The following is a 17,475-nucleotide window of genomic DNA, read 5'->3' as shown; positions in this document are numbered from 1 at the left end:
TTAACCCCCCGCTGTTTGTACTTTGATTTTGCTGCAGATCTGTCCTTGGCTGTCTAAGAATTACATACAGAGACATATTCTTCAGGGTCGTCTCATCTTATGACTCTGGTTTAGCATACGCCACGGCCGAACATCCATTTTATCTTAAGCGCTCTTGTTTCATCTGTGTCACACTCTGTGTGATGTGTTTGGACTGTCAGCGAGAAGTGAGCCCCTCAAGGCTTAACCTTGTGAAAACTGCTTGAGCTTTGAAGACGTACTTTGACACAGAGTGAAAACTGAGACTGACGGACTGGTAAAGGACAATGAACATTTTATTAATGTTAAAGAAGGTGTTGGCTTAAGTCCAAGAGTTGCAAGAATTGGCTGATCTTCACGGGACGGTGATGACTAAAACCCATTTAAGTTGGCATCAAACAAACTGGTAATGCCATTTTTAGTGGTCACAGTGAAGAAAAATGATCAAGATTTAAGATTTAGAGTTAATTATTTCATTTGGACAGTAAGTATAGACTGGAAAAGTACATGAGTAATAACTTTGTTTTGTTTTTGTTTGTATTTTACATCATAAAAAGGTGATTTTCAATTGTTAGGCTGGTTAATTAAAGGTCCAACTGGTAATGAACAAATTAATTTTTTTCAGCAAAATAAAAGTCTCCATCTGATTGTTTGTGGCCCCCAAGCCAAACTAATTTTGACAGAAAAGCACAACTCTAATTAGAAATTGGGACAATTTATCTTAAACTTAATTAACTTAATTACTATTCATGCCTCTAAAAGCAAATTGCCTTTGGTTACATACATGAAAAAACAAAACAAAAACAAATCAAATGCTACAACCATTTTGTGATTGTGTACTGCTCTGTGTTTGAGCTTGTTTACTTTCAGTTTTGATTTGGCATGTTGATTATTTTTGATTATTTTGCAGTTCCAATTAATGACAAAACTGTTGCTCTCCTGCTTCACAAATGAAGCATTTTGCGCCAAAGGTTATGATAATTAGTGACTGTACTGTCTGATACCAGAAACGAATAGTTTGTTTTTAATTTGTATAACAAGCTGTTTGACTAGTCAGTTCTTTCTGAAGTTCTAGAGCATATACAGGGGTCTCAAACTCCAGTCCTCGAGGGCCGCAGACCTACAGTTTTTAGATGTGCCACAGGTACAAAACACTGGAATGAAATGGCTTAATTACCTCCTCCTTGTGTAGATCAGTTCTCCAGAGCCTTGCTGATGACCTAATTATTCTATTCAGGTGTGATGCAGCAGAGGCACATCTAAAAGTTGCAGGACTGCGGCCCTCGAGGACTGGAGTTTGACACATGGCATAATACAATCTAATTACTTACACAAATGTAAACAATTCTTTATTTATTACCAAGTAGTAAAAAATATTCATACTTTTTTCTTTTGATCAAAGCACAGGGAAACCATCCTAACCCTGATTTGTTGAAAAGATGTTTTAATTATTTTGTATCTTTTTAGAATTAAATTTTGTCAGTAGTGTTTCATGCTTTAAATTTCTTTTGGTGCAGCACAGTACAGTGATTATATGTAATAGTAACTACATTGGTGTGCGTAATATTATCATTGCAAAAGACTTTAAGGAAAACCGTAAGCATTTTGCATGTTAGTTAGATATTCAGCCTGTTAAATGGAGACAGTGCAGTAAATTTCCACCCCTGACAGAGCAAAGTGTCGAAGATGCTAAAGGTCAGTGACTGTTGAAAACCTGGAAGAGTGAGGAAAACATGGATTTGTTGGTTGCTGTCCCAGTAACCTTGACATCACAGGATTTTCCATCATGCAACCCAACTTCTCTGCATTACGTCTGTATTTGCGCCATGATAAAATTCTAAATTACTTTCTAGGCTGTGCAGATCCTGGGTTTTGGTGACCTGTTCTTTCCCTCTTTGGTTCTAAACAAGAGAGTGTTTGTACAAAAAAAAAAAAAGAACCATGTTGCTGAATTGTTTGACCCCAATTCCCGTTGCCTCTGTTTGAAGCTCAGTCCCCGATGGCTCAGAACACAAAAGTCTACTCTTCCTTCAGACAAGACAGAACAAGGCTTCAGTTTTCCCCAAGAGGAGATTTAAAGTGGCAATTCAGCGGGCACAATTCATTTGTGAGATTTGACAGCAAATTTACCATTTGGTTATGTTGGCTTTTGATAAAAGATGAACTGATGAGGGTTTTGATGGGGTTGATATCATTTTTGGTTTAAATGTTTGACCTGCCATTTGGGATTTAAGCCAATGTGGATTTCTCAGAAAGAAAGTTTCTTCTGTGAGATGTCATTATTTTTATTAGGAAGATCGGTGTGACAGAGGAGGAGCTGCAGATGTTGTTTTAAAATAGACCACATGATTACAGTGTTGACTTTTTAAATACTGTAGTTTTTAGCATTTTTCAATAGCAAACTGGAACTGTGCTGCACCCAGTTCAGCCTTCCTGTTATCTGCTGAACTCGTTTCCAGCCTGTTAACACTTTGCAGGTGAAATGCTGTGAAGGCCTGCTGTTTGCTAATGAATTGGCTTTTAGCAAGACTAAAAATATACAAAAACTCACCAAATTTTTTACATGCATCAGTTATAAGAAGTACTTTAATTACAATACATATTTGCAGCACTTCATCCTTAATTTTCATGCCCATTTCAGGTTTTGGAATATAATTTCCATTTCACAATGGATATTAAGGCATAGTTTTGCCCTTTTCTTATTTTTCGTGAAAGGACTAAAGCAATAAGGTGGTTGTGGCCCCACATCAACTGATTTTTATGAGGGCAAATAAACTTTGTGGATTGAGGGAATATTTCTAGAGTGAGAAATGTTTTGTGTGACCAACCAGCTGCAATATTAGAAGCATTTTCTGACATGAATAGCAAGAAGGTGAGATACTCAGCATACAACAGGATTATAACACTGTGTCTGCCTTCTATGATTGTTTAAATAAGAAAAACGCAATGACACATCTCCAGTCATCCTGTACTGGCTTACTTTTTTAAGGCCTGTGTGAGAGTTTGTATTTGTGTTTTTGTGAATGGCAAGCTCAGATGGCAGTCATCTTTAGAAAATGCTTTCAAAAGAAATGTTTTTTACTATTATCAGTAATGTAAAATCATGGGTTCTACATTTGCAGTGCCTTAAAAGCATGTTTTAATATCAAATAAGGGGATCTCTTACAACTGAAAGAGTCCAACACTACAAACATGTATTTTCCTTCCTCATTGACTCATATTTCCCTTTCAATTCCTGATTTCAGGCGTCCCCTCTGCTCCTCGCAATGTGGTCTCAGTGGTGAATCAGACGTCGGTGATCCTGGAGTGGCACTCGCCACGCGACACCGGGCACCGTGACGACCTGTCATACAACGTTGTGTGCCGGCGTTGCCACAGCAGCGAGCGGCGGGCATGCCAGCCATGCGATGACAGCGTGGTTTATACTCCAGGCAAGGAGGCGTTGAAGGGAACAAGGGTGGAAATCAGCAAGCTTCGTGCTCACACGTCGTACACCTTTGACATTCAGGTTTGTGCCTGCAGATGTATTATCTTAAGTTTGCAAGGAAATGCAAGTATAGGGTGATTCTTGCTGTGCAGTATACCTCACCCCCAAATAGTTTAAAAGCTTAAAATTCATAGTATGTTGTGAGAAATATTCCTCAAGTTTTGTTTGTTTGTGAAAAAGCTCCATCCGAACATGATAAGCCACTTTAAAAACAGCCTTGTTCTCGTCAGTTATTGTTTAAAATGCAAATTGCTACCACCTATTCACTAAAATGCTCAAAGATACTGGCGCTACATAGAAAGTTGCTGACCTGCAGGCTTTTATGCAAAATCTGCAATTATATCTGCCGGCTTACAAGGTCACTGTAATGTCTGTAAAGTCTTTATAGTGATAAATATTCAATCTTCTCCCATCTGGCTCCTTTACTGTAAAAAGTTTAGAGCTCAATTTTGTTTCTGAATTTTGACATCCAAGGACATCCTGAGTAAAATAACATTTTCACATATAAACATAGTTATTTGAATACTCTGGTTTATGAGATTTTCCCATAAAGCAGGGTTGTATGTAAACTAGTGTATTCTGAAAATATTGAATACAATTATTTTCCCCACATTCCACGAAAAAACCTAAGATAAATAAGTCAAAGTCTGAATTAAAATCTTATTTTTTCTTAGTTTTGGATTTACCATGTTGTTTTGCAGGGGGTTCGAGTGTAAGCAGCAGATTTAGCGATTAGGGAAAGGCAGAAACGTAAAATTAAATTAGCAGAGCCTCAAGTAAATGATCATAAATTAAAACATTAATTTGCCCTGACTAAAGCATTGGTTTCACTGTCAGAATGATTAACTGCACACTTGGCAAACAATATATGGCAACTGGTCTCGTCTTTGAAACCCACAGAGAATGTGGTCAGCTTGTCTTTGTCCCAGAGATAAGACATTAAATCTGAAAACAATTCACTTTTGTGACAATTTTAACAGATTCTTCTGTCAGGCTTAAAATACAGCTTGATTGTTTTTGGTACTAGACAGACATGTCAGTCAAAGGATTTTGCTATTCTAATGTGATGGAGTTGATGAATAATGCTGGACACTGACAGAATTTGTGCTGTCAAGGACAAATCCAAAAATCATTCTCCTATTATACAGTGGATATAAAAGTGTAAAGGCTTCAGTTTGAATGCCAGGTTTTTGATACATGGGGAAAGAAAATTATAATTCATAGATTTTTAAATTTATTTTACTTGAATAAATATGAGTAGGTAGAAAATATATCTGTCTGTCTGTGTGTCTATTTGTCTGTCTGTCTACATACTTAACAAGCTAGCTGTCTAGATACCTGCTGGACAAGATAGCGAGCTAGCAATCTAGCTGTCTAACTTATCCTTGATAACAATCATTTTGTTATGCATTTGCGTTCCAACCTTCCTAAATATCATCTATAAATCACCTCCTTTAAACATGTAACTGTGTTCTGTATTGTCTCTATTGTTTAAAAGCTGACCATTGGTATTTTAACTGTGCAGGCAGTCAATGGAGTGTCCAATAAGAGTCCTTATCCTGCCCAACAGCTGTCAATCAACATTACAACCAATCAGGCAGGTGAGTTAGAGCTGAAAAAGAAAAAAAAAACTGTTGTGCGGGCGTGTGTGTTTACAAGCGTCTGCGTGTGTAAGCATACCCCGGGGCACAGTGGATTAAATGCGGGAGGGATGGCTGGAGAGATAAAGGAAATTGAGCCACAGCCTTTTAATTCATAAAACATGTTACAGGGTTGTCGTCTCCTACCTTCCTCTGTTCCTCCCCCCTTCACTTCTTCTTGCACATTCGCAGCTTTAATCCTTTTTCAACTCTCCTCTTCTGCTTCTTCCTCTCTTTTCCTTTTCTGAGCTTTATCTCCCCTTACCCTGCCCTCCTCCTCCCACTCAGCCTGCTGCTGTGTAATTTGAATATAACATAACCGAGTTATTGCTCTATCAAAATCTTATGGAGACGGACATAAGCAATACTTCCACTTCTACTTAAATTTAGATTTGAAAGCTGCTTTTCTCTGATGGAAAAATATAATTGACCTTATCCACTGTAACAGAGGCTCATTTGTAATCGAAGCCTGATCCACTGCCACTCTGCCACTTACCAAGTGCATTTTCAGCTGATGTCTGATGCAAACTCCTCATGCTCCTGAAATATTTTAGGATACAACAATATCATCTATTATCATCGAGTTAACTACGATTGTAGGGGTTTTTTATGTAGGCAGTAGGTTTTGAGTGTCGTTCGCAGAACTTTATGATTTGAAACTCAATGCACTTAGAAACAAAATTGTAAAGCAACGGATTGACATTAAAGCCTAAGGCTTTCAAATCACAGCTCATTCATACTGTTTTACTTAAATGCATTGATACTTCTTAAATTACACCAAAATCTCCGGATTACTTAGCTTTTTAAGATGAATTATTGATTTTTCGGATACAATGGCTAAAGATGATTCACTGTAATGCATGGAGAGAAAATGAAATTACTTTTTTTTTCCTCCACTCAAATACTTTTCATTAAGGTGAACCATTGCAATGCATTTCATTGCTATCTTCAGTAATAGCCCCCATAATTCCTTCATGTCTTCTCTTAACAAAGGACTATTGCAGAAATATGATTTAGAAAACTATCTTATTAAACATTCCTAGCAGCTAAATCCCGAAGTCTATTACAGCCAAATGTCCACAAATCCTGAGATCACAGATAAAAAAGCATTAAAATATCACACGTTCCCACATCATTGAGAAAAACGGCAATTTTATTTCACGCCCACTGAAGTAGAAACCTTTCCTCTTTTTCTTTGCAAGCATTTTAAGCATTTTATCATTACATTACCCTCTATTTGCATATTTATAATGTCTAAACATCCTGGTGAATATGTAAAACTCCTAATCGGTTGTGTGTTGTTGCGTTTGCGTGTGTGAATGTGTGTTTTATACTAGCTCCCTCTGAGGTTCCCATAATGCACCAAGTGAGCTCAACGAGCCGCAGCTTCTCTCTTTCATGGCCGCCACCCGAGCAGCCCAACGGGATCATCCTCGACTACGAGATCAGATACTACGACAAGGTAGACTGGAATGATAAATGTGTGTGTGTGTGTGTGTGGCTGAACGTTTTGGTGTTTCGTTCTCAGCCAGTAATCTGCTGGGAGTCGATAAAACAGGAAAATCAATGTGAAGTGCATTAATGTCATTTAATTAACTGTTAGTAAGTACTAGAAACTGCTTTATTTTGCAAACACCTTTGCTCACTGAGATCTGAATGCTTGTTTCCTCATCGATGTCTTGCTATGTGGAAATTTAGATTTTCCTTTTGTTCAGCATGCCTCAAAATCTACGAGGAGAAAATTTTAGAGTGATTTTGAACTCCAGCTGTGATTATTGCACTATTTTCAACTGAGTGAGATTGTTGTCTGATATGATCTCCTCAGCATTTTCAGCAACAAAAATCACAGACTCAAGTTGTTTCTTTGAAACACATTTTTTTTTTTCTGGAAAATTTCTGCCACCTTTTCCAATTTATGCGTGAATTGGAAAACTTCACAAGATATCAATATTACACATTTTACGACTTTTAAACACAAGAACTTGTATTATTTCATGTCAAAATGAAATCTAAATTCAGTTGAACTTTTAAAGCATAAAGTACATATGTTTATTTGTTTATTCACAGAACCACTCTGAACCTTATTGATCTGGAAGGGAAATTACATTTTGCTGTAACTCATATATGATGGAAAGGGTTCCTGTAGCAGTCTGTATAACATTGAATTTGATGAAGCCCCTGATTGAAGACACTCTGAAAATACTGAAACAAAAATGTGAATATTTTGGGCTTTGGTTGCTGTTTCCATCACCTTTATCAGGTAATTGATAAAGGTGTACTGATGGGTTTGTTGCACATGGACTAGGCCATATTGTTGTGTGCTGTCATCTTTTATCACACACACTACATATATCAGCTGAAAAAAAGAATAAAATGCATTCTTCTTTCTTCATAGCTTGCATAAACCTCACAGCATATTTTCCATTATTAGCATTTAAAGCTTTATAGTTAGTTTTTGATACTCCTTTTTATACTCTTACAGTAAAATCTGTTTATGTTTCTAGTCTTTATAATGTTCACACTTTCAATTCTTAAACTTTATCTAAGTAATCATTTTAATTTGATAAAGACTTATATTTTTACACTGCAAATAATAATCACAAAATATTAAAAGTGGTGAAATCTATTACAGCTTACTGAGTGCAGAAAAATGTTTGACATCTTAAAATATTCAATATATGCATTTAAAAATATAACAAGGCTACAACACCATCAGTCTCTGAATACCAGGCTATGAAAAGGTTAATTAAAAAGAAAACCTCCAGAAGCCTCAATACAAAGTCTCCTTTTTCAAGCTTTGACAAGGTTGCTAATTGAATGAATTGATTGTCTACTTCAAATCAATCAAAGCAAGTGTTTTTGATTAGCTGTAAATGGATTTATAATAGAACCAAGCACAATGTTGTTTTGCACCTGGCAGAACAGTGTTGGTTATAAGATGGCAAACTTATTAGAGGAGGCAAATTGTAAACATTTTCTGTCGTGAATAATTAAATTAATGGATAAAAAAAGTTCATGTATATTTTAAATTTGTCACATAAAACACAGATGCCTTAATAGATGTTTTTAAAACATATTAAAACATTACTTAATTGTGTTCATTGTGCTTTTTAAACATTTATTTCTTTATTTTCATGTTCTCCTTCCTCTGACTTAACATGCCTACTGCTCCAACTGCTGATGAAAATAACTACTGCTGCGTTCGCTGGCTGACACACTTGGCATGATCATTAATTAAGGACAGCTGCTGGCGGAAAGCTGTCAACTTGTTTGTGATTTGTTTAACTGTTGCATTTTCTTCCTCACTGGTGGTAGATGTCCAGTCACGTAAATGCATCATCTTTGACAGAATCATCTTGTAATTAGTGAAGATGGATTTTTAAAGTAAAAGGCAGGTCATTTGTCAATAGCCTGTGGTCACATCGACAGGGTCTTACAAAGAGCGAAAGGCTCCTTTCAACAATTAAAAATGAGCGCACACTTTTCTTAACTATTGGCTCTTGTAAAACAGCAGACATGGGAAATTTTTGAAGATTATGGTGGTAACAGTCTTTCAGATACTGTAAAGCAGTAATAAGGTAAAATAAAACACTTTAGTCCTTAGCTATATGGCCTTATATTTTAATATATTTTAATTATTTGCCAGCAAAATACTGACCAAAATGATTAACCTTTTGTGATTCACAATGTTGGTGTTCAGCGCCGACTAATAACTGCTTAAATTCTGACCCTCCATCAGACAGCAGGATTAAGAAAAAACTTAAAGTTTTTCTACAACATATAAAAAATGACTTTTGTCTAGTCAAAGCAAAGGTTTGACTGCTCTTTTTAGGAACAGTAGTTTAGCATTTGGATTTTATTTTTCAATTTGGTTTATTGCAGTAACCACTGGGAAAGCAGATCCAAAATACCCTATCAAAATATAAATTAACTCACGATCAGAACAAAACTTCTGGTGATAGACTGCAATATTTTGTACTCAAATAATTGAATATGATATGACCAGAACTGTGTCTGAAATGGCTTTGGGCAAAAGCGACCAGGGAATCAGAACCAAAGAAATGAAAATATACAGTTATTAGCATCATTTTCAACATGTTTTTTATAATTCATTAAAATACTTAAACATAAAGATAAACAGACAGGTTTGATCTGATTTATAGTAAATTGATTGAGGATCTATTTAGAAGATTCAAGATAGATAGACACAGTTTAATGCAGATGAGTAAAAACTGTATTTTCATTAACTGTGACATGTGGAAGAGGTTAAGTTGAAAATAATTGATACGTAGCTCATTTGGTTCAGATGTTTCCGACTTATCCAAAATAACATAAATGGAAACATTAATATTTGTTCAGACAAATTGCTTTTAAAATTGATTCGTATTAAATTTAGTCTTTTTTTTATTTATATATGCCCTGCAGCTAAAATAAGAGAAGTAAGAGATGTTGTAGTAAACACAACCTCAGTCGTCAATATAATTTTTAGTATCATTTTTCTTTACTTTTTTCTGGTTTCATATTTCAAATTGTGCATTGTGACCCGGTTTGTGGACAGTACTGACTAATATTGGCCGTTTGTTTGCTGAAGGAGATTGCCTCCCAGATAGATTCCTTTCCTCCTCTCACTGTGTTCATGTGTTCATTTCTCTGTGTGGACTCTGAGACCTCTGGGATCACCCAGATTCTTTCACCAGGGAAGGACTGAATATTTTCTTTCCAGAGCAACTCGAACACACAAAGTGAAACCTTTCCTCGACCAAAACAAGATTTCCTAAAGGTGTAGATGCTGAAAAGTTTCAGTTTTCTTTAAAACCTTAATGCCATCATCAGCAGACTAAACAAAAAATGTTTTTTTTAAAGCAATTTCAGGCACTTTCTTCAAAACTCAGTGGAACTTTAGCTTTCGTACAATAAGTTAAAAATGTCCAGATACTTTGTCCCTCCTTCCTGGGGTTTAGTCAGTTAGTCCAGATGTAGTTTTTCCTATCAGGTTTGCCAGCTGCTTCAGGGTGATCCTGAGGTGTTTGTAAGCCATGTTTGATATGCAATTCCTCCTACAGGGTCTAAATCTACCCTAGAGGGTTTTTCTTTTTTTTAGCATGCAAGCATTTTGCAGAAAATCTACATAAAGGCCCACAAGCTGTCCTTATCGATGCTTTCTGAAGGTATCTGAGTTTTCCTCTGTATTTAAAGGTAACGCACCAGCCTCTTAATGGAAGTTTTTTTGTTTTTTTTTGTTTGCACATTTTGTTTGTATATGTGTGGTTAACAATGTAGCTATCGATAACTGAATGCAGATGATAAATGGAGTCACAGTTTAAGTAACCCCCGGCTTGCCTGACTGATAACGGAGAAATTCTCGATCATTTTGAATCAGGCAGGAAAAAGAATGTCAGACCCGGGGCGGTGCTAAGAGCAACTAATTCAGGGGTAAAACTTGTGCAACCAGATTGCTTTTCCGTGAAAGGCTGCTGCTGGGTTTCTGTCAGGAGTAAAATTGCCTAAATGAAAGAAAATGGAATCTCTTACTAATTCCTTGTAATTTGCTGAATATTAAGCTGTGAGCACGAAAGGTAAGTTACTGGAGTATCTGTCATTTAAAGCAAAGACTGTTCCTGTCGTTTCTGAAGCTGAGCCCAGAAAAACAATTCGCTGCAGATGGATGAAAAACAAAAAAACAAATTACCTACAAGGAATTGTGTAAGATACACCGAAAAGAACACGAGCCTCCTCACAACCCACTCTTTTTTACTCCTAATCCACTTATCTTTGCTCAACAAGAGATATATACAAAATAAGCATTTTTCTTTTTTTTTTTCTTGGTTGCAGTTGCTGGTGTACAAGATCCCCCCCCTTCATTATGTACTGCAAACGTTGCCAATTGTGACTCTTTTAGGCTCAATTTCAGCAGTTGTCTTTAATTAAAACATTCAGGCACACTCTTAACATCTAAGAGTTTATTATCTAAGTTTATTGCAGTTTTCAGAGTACACATCCCCCAACAAGCACTGAGGAGAGGGACCCTCCCCATCTTGTTGCTGCAACAAGATGGGGATGTGACAATAATAGTGATGCAGTAACGAATTGTAGATGTTTAACTTGAGCAGAGAGGTTATGTAAATGGTCTGGTTGTGCTTTTATGGTATAAAAAGAACCAGTATTTTATTGATCATCTGCCACAGCTGAAATATTAATATCAGATATGAAATTGGCCAAAAATGTAGATCTCTTCAACCTGAAAAGGGTTTTATTTGGGCAGAAACACAGTATGTGCAGGAAAGCGGAATGCTACATAAATAAAACAAGAATTGCATTTTAAATAAACCAAATGTTGCTTTAGTGCGTGTTGAAACTCTGAAGAAAACATATTGCTGTGGCATGGACGTACAAAGAAACACTCATAGTTACAATAATAATGAAATTACACACAGTTACATGCAGCTATCCACTTTGGTAATAACACTGGCTTCCTTCTTTTCAAAGTATTGCCTACAAAACAGGATCCAATCAGAGTTTGCCCATGTAATTCCCCCAGAGGGGCAATATTCGAATCAATTTACAGTTTTCACAAAAATCACCTCCAATATTTTTTTTACACCCATATTACAGATGTTACCACCCGATCCCCATTTTCCGTGCTTTAGTAAAAAGTATGGCCTGCAAATGATTGCCTAAAGTTTTTTGTTTTGCATTTTTCTGGCTACTTAGTATATTTGTCCAGGTTTAATGTAACATTTTACTACAATATTTTTGATCATTACTGAGTCAAATCCATTAATTCAAAATTGATAAAAATTTCAAAAGTGTGCACTTGAATGCAAAACCAAAAGTCGTGTTGCACTGGTTAGAACTGTGATGCTTTACAGTAATATTGGAAAACACATGATCTTTGAAAGCATATCCTTGAGTCCTCTGTCAGCAAATTAGAAAAGGTTCTTTTTAACTTCCCAACTATCTGTGTTTTTGTTTTATTTTTGTCATTTTAGAGGGAATAAACAGAAAAAAGTAAAACAAAAGCTCCTGTAAACTCTGTCCAGAAACTAAACAATACATTTTAACTTCCTCATTGCAGAGTTTTCTCAGCATAAAGAGATGCTAATAATTACTTCTTGAACATTTTCCCATAAATATGTATTAAGCCTCTTTTTGCTCTTTTGCCCTGAAATAAAATCCAGGGAATTAGTAAGCAGATACCATCTGTGTGTAATATAATCTCAGCATAAAGGCCTCACAGGGTTATTAGAGAACATTATTGAAAAGAAAAGTGAAGGAGGAGTAGGTCATAAATTTATATCCTAAAGCTTTGAACATATTATGAATTAGTGTTAGATTTTAGTTTGGAACAACTGTAGACCTGACCCGACCCTCAACCTGAACTAACAGGTCCAGCAAAACGAGCAATTATTATATAAGCACTGAAAAGTCCCGGTAACTCTGGAAGAGCTGCAAAAATCTATAGCTGTGGTTAGAGGACCTGTGCAAAGTCAAACCATTAATGGTGTACTTCTTAAATCTGGTCTTCATTTTGAGTTTTTTCTCTATGGAACATAGAAAACAGGTAAGTATTTATATTTTTTAACTTTTTGACCTAATCACAACATCTTCACCATGAAACGTGGTAGTAGTAGCATCATGGTGAGGGGGCACTGGAGTTAATGCAAGTCATATGGATGAAGTTGCAGTAAATGCAGATCCTGGATGCGCTGTGTAAAATGGCATGGACCTGAATCAAACGGGATCTGAAACTCTTTGTTTCCAAATAGCCTTGACTTTGGACATTGTTTTGGTATTTCAGTCTGTAGATGAGGATAGCTGTTAGAAACATATCCCAAAAGACTTGTAGACACAGTGAAAGGTGGCTCCTTAAGATATTGAGGCAAAGATGGTGAACATACACCTCAAACTATTCAGATTTTATTTGCAGGAAATTCAAAACTTCATTTTAATATTTCTTTGTGTTCACGTCACATGAGATCCAGATAAAGTGAACCAACATGACAAATTATGAGGGTGTTTTGGTGGGGTTAAAACTCAGACATGGTACTGTACCTTCACAGCAAATTTTGCAAATTCATAATTACTCGACCTCTTGTTGAAATAACTCTGAAAGAGTTGAATTAAAACCAATTCTGAACGGGACCAAACAGACTCGTGTTCCTCCAGTTTGATCCAGGAAAAGATGGAAAACAGCAGACATGATGCCGCATAACATGATGTGCTTTTAACACTGTGAGGACAATTACAATGAGCCAAGGAGAAAGTGAATGAGATATTTATTACAGCTGTAGTCAAAACTCGTACTGCGCCCTGAGTCGGCCTTATTTGCTGCAAGGTTTCCGTTAATAAAGTCTCATATTGAAGTCAATTAGGATTCTGCATTTCCCACTGTGAAGCAGTCAACCACGTAAAGACTAATTTTAGCTCATAGCTTTAAGTGAAGATGTCCTGTGGGAGCAGTTTGATAAGCCTGGTGAGAGAGGACACACAGCTGTGCTGCACCCATTTTTCTGGCAGTTTTGTCATTTTTTTCACCTTCCTCATCTCCTGCAGCTCTTCACTCCATCCTCCCTCACTCCCACTCTATAGATAATGAGTTTTAATGTAGTAAATTTGATATGGTGGAGAAAGTCAAAATTTTCCCCCAATACTTATCTCTGTCTGCCAGGCCTTCCCAGACGTCCTGCCCCCTAACCTCTTTACTCCAGTCAGCATGGAGTCGAGCTTTCCTCGCCACACACAACTCCAGAATCTAAACTCCAACATTGACGCGACGTCTTTTCTGCACTTACTTCCAAAACTTACCTACTTTTTAAACTTTAAAATCATCCAAAACCCACCGTTTAATTATCAACATTGCCGATTTAAATGTGCAATAACATTTTGCATACACAACATTATATGGACATAATTTAGGTCAATGCCTATAAAGAGAAGGAAGGAGTAAAATGTTTGATCCCATCATGATTAGTATTTTGATACAAGAGAATGGGTTAATGACTGACATGTGGAAAATGGGTTTTCGCTATGAATATTTATGATAGAAAACTCAATCATCTTTAACCCCATGTCTTCTTCTGATAACCCGCCCTTTTTCTCCCCAATCTACCGGCAATTTCCACCCACTAGTCTCCCTCCTGGGCGATGTTCCTCATCACCGCCATCATCTCTTTTCCTCTCCACTTTGCTCTGCCGTCGACCTCCTCACCCCGCCGTCCTTCATTCTCGTGCCACGACTCCCTGCCTATACCTTCACGCCGCCACCACAGCAGCGCTTTCGTTCTGCCGCCCGCTCTTAGATTTAGCCTCTGTAAAACCTTGTTATCTGAAAGAAAATGACAGAAAATAGGAAGTCTAAAATGAGAAGAAGGGGGCATAGATGGAGGTAAAAGGTGATAGCCTTGGATTTATGAGATGGAAAAGATAATATGGAGACGAATGGAACGGGAGAAGTCCACATGCTTGTCTTTCTTTGTGGGTGAAAGCTAATTAACTGCAATATTGTATTTGCATAGAATGGAAAGATGAATGACTCAAAAGAGCAAGAAGGAAGAAAAATGGTCATCAGGGAGGGTTTAGGTGTGTTGGAGAAATAATTGACATAAAAATGCTAATCATCCAAAAGCTGAAAGACAGTGAAAATGAAATATGAACAGGGCTCTTTATGATGTGACATCCATATAGATGTTGATGTCACATCATAAAGGATTATGTAAATGAGAACCATTGAGGAGTCCCGAAAAAATGGAGAAAAGCAGCTGTAAATCAAAACGTCAACATATATTTCAGAATGTTTGCGCCCTGATGTTGCCGTCTATGGGTGGAAAATGCAACAATGATGCTGCAATTTTCTCTTTTCAATTTTCTTTCAGGCAGATGAGCAGCTGAAATAACATTCATGTGCTTGATGGAAGAGTTTGCCAGGTGGTATTCTTAAAAAAGAATCGGACTTCACTAAAGATTTTTAGCAAAAAAATTTTGACTTTTTAACAACAATGTGAACAAATTTACGTATAGGCATCATGGATCTATTAAAATTTCATTAACAAAAGTGCAGCAAGTTTGTGCTTCTGCTGCTTTCTCTAAAACAGCTTAAAATTTTAGTAACTGGCCATTATTAATGTGTTTTTGACTGAAGTAACAGCTTTCTGACTTGATGGAAATATTAGGGTTAAAAGTGACCGCAGCTACAAGTGTCTAAATGGATGACTTTGCAGTCAGAAACTGGATATTTATTTTGCATTCTAAAGAAAAAAACTTTTATATATGTGAATGAGAGAAGCTGTTTGGGAAATTTACGACAGAAAAAAAATCAATGATATCTATAAAACAATTTGTGAATGGCGGCTTGATGTACATTTAAAATTTATTCCTGACAAAATATGATACATAAAAAAGTTAAAGTTGAAGATGTAAACCTGGTGAACCAAAAACGTGATTTAATAAATTTCAGCCTGGTTGAGCTGGATTTTGAACTATTTTATTTTGAAAAGGATGAGGTGGTGGAATCCTGGTGCATCAAATCATCCATCCATTCATTTTCTAGTCCCACTTATCTGTGCAAGGTGAGGGGGAACTGGTTCCCATCTCCAGTGGTCTTTGGGTGAGATGTGGGAAACGCTGTGGACCGTCACTGGATGCATCCAAGCATATTAATGGAAAATCAAATGAAAGAAAAAGTATGCCAGAAAAATGTGTGAGCAAAGAAATAACGGAGGACTGTGAAGAAAAAATTAATTCAAGAGTTTGGAGGTCATTTACCAGGTGTGAAGTGCTGCTGGAGTCGGTGGTTTGAGCGCAAACTGTTGCATTTCTTGTGTTGAGCCACTGCTGAAACATCAGTAGTGAGAAAAAAGACTGAAGATTGTTACTTAGTGACCCAGAGTCCTTTTTCTGACAAAAATATATATTTTTTGTCAGATAAAATTGGACAAAAAAATTCAGAAAATGTCGGTATGGTGCTCCACCAACAAGCTTCTTGTATCGACTTCAGGAAACGCAACACGATCACTAACCTCTACATAAATAATGTCTGTGTTGAGATGGTGCATTCATTTAAGTTCCTTTATATTCACATCTCTGATTGTCTGTCACACCTTAGAGATTGTTTAAAAGGTACAACAGCATCTCCAGTTCCTGAGAATCATCTGGAAAAACTCTGAATCAAAGCTGCTGATGCCCTTCTATAGATCAATAGTGGAGTTTACTCTGGTGTATTTAATTTCTGTTTGGTTTACTGGATGTTCTATTGTGGATAAAAGAAGCATCTCTGGAGAGAGTAATTAAGACGTAGATGTCCTCTTCCTTCTCTGTCGAACAATTGCTAGCAGTTTTTAGATCTCACAAGAGCTAAAAACATCAATAAGGACGCTGCACATACCGGCGACCAAATGTTTGGACTGTACCTCTCTAGTAGGCATCATAGATCTATTTAATCAAGACTCACTAAGAGCTTTTTCCTATCTACAATATCTATTTTAAATAGCCATTGAAAATAACCTTCCCCTTCTATTTTAATCTGTGTGATTGTATTTTAAGTGTGTTTTATCCATTTTAAAAAAAATCTTACTGTAACACAGGTACTATACTTATTGATTTTTTAAAATTTCTTTGTGCTGCTTCAATCAATTAATCAAAGTTTATTTGTTTAGCACTTTTCAGCCAGCAACAAGGCAATTTAAAGTGCGTCACATCATAAAAACACCATTCAGTCAATATTTGAGAAACCAGTGACAAACATTACATCATACACATCAATATATACAACTCTAAATTAAACGTTTTACTAATATTGTAATTTATTGGGATGCACCTGTATTAACTGGCAGTTGTCAATGTAAAGTTTAGTATATTAACTTCTTGCTCTGCCTCTTCTGCAGTTCCAGTCGTCGTTGCTGAACAGTTCAGTGGTCCAGAGCGATATACCCAACGTGGTCCTTGAGGGCCTCAGGCCCGGCACCGGCTACGTGGTCCAGGTGAGGGCCCGCACCGTGGCAGGCTACGGAGCCTACAGCAAAGAGATGCTCTTCCAGACCCTCACAGACGGTAAGAGCGTGGGTGGCTGGCTGGAGCGTGTGGAGATGTGTGAGTGGAGGTTTTCTGTTGGAGAGGAAAGGGGTTGTGAGAGTGGAAAAGGTTGCTATAAAGTGTAAACCTGGCTGTGAGGCAATTCATTCTGCCTGCATATTGTGTGCAGTCATGTAAAATGAGTGCTGTAAAATATATATTCTTGGAATTATGGAAGATTTTAGCTGTATAGCATGTATTCACTTTCAGATGGGCACAGCTGTGTGCATGTGAAAGACACAAAAATATATAAAAACAGATATG

At 36.8% G+C, this 17,475-nt stretch overlaps 1 protein-coding gene across 2 annotated transcripts in view; it reads left to right on the top strand.

Moving 5' to 3' along the window:
* The window catches only part of LOC114151252 (ephrin type-B receptor 1-like), a 134,691-nt gene that overhangs the window by 85,339 nt on the left and 31,877 nt on the right, over positions 1–17,475 (top strand). For both annotated transcript variants that reach the window (XM_028028348.1, XM_028028349.1), the window contains 4 exons: positions 3,264–3,526; positions 5,031–5,106; positions 6,483–6,607; positions 17,025–17,190. In XM_028028348.1, coding sequence (XP_027884149.1) covers positions 3,264–3,526; positions 5,031–5,106; positions 6,483–6,607; positions 17,025–17,190 — 630 coding nt within the window. The remainder of the gene's footprint in view (positions 1–3,263; positions 3,527–5,030; positions 5,107–6,482; positions 6,608–17,024; positions 17,191–17,475) is intronic.

The sequence above is a fragment of the Xiphophorus couchianus genome, chromosome 9 (genome assembly GCF_001444195.1).
Source record: "Xiphophorus couchianus chromosome 9, X_couchianus-1.0, whole genome shotgun sequence".
Classification (NCBI taxonomy): domain Eukaryota; kingdom Metazoa; phylum Chordata; class Actinopteri; order Cyprinodontiformes; family Poeciliidae; genus Xiphophorus; species Xiphophorus couchianus.
Note: the sequence above shows the minus strand (reverse complement) of the source record. Positions and strands in the feature narration are given on the sequence as shown.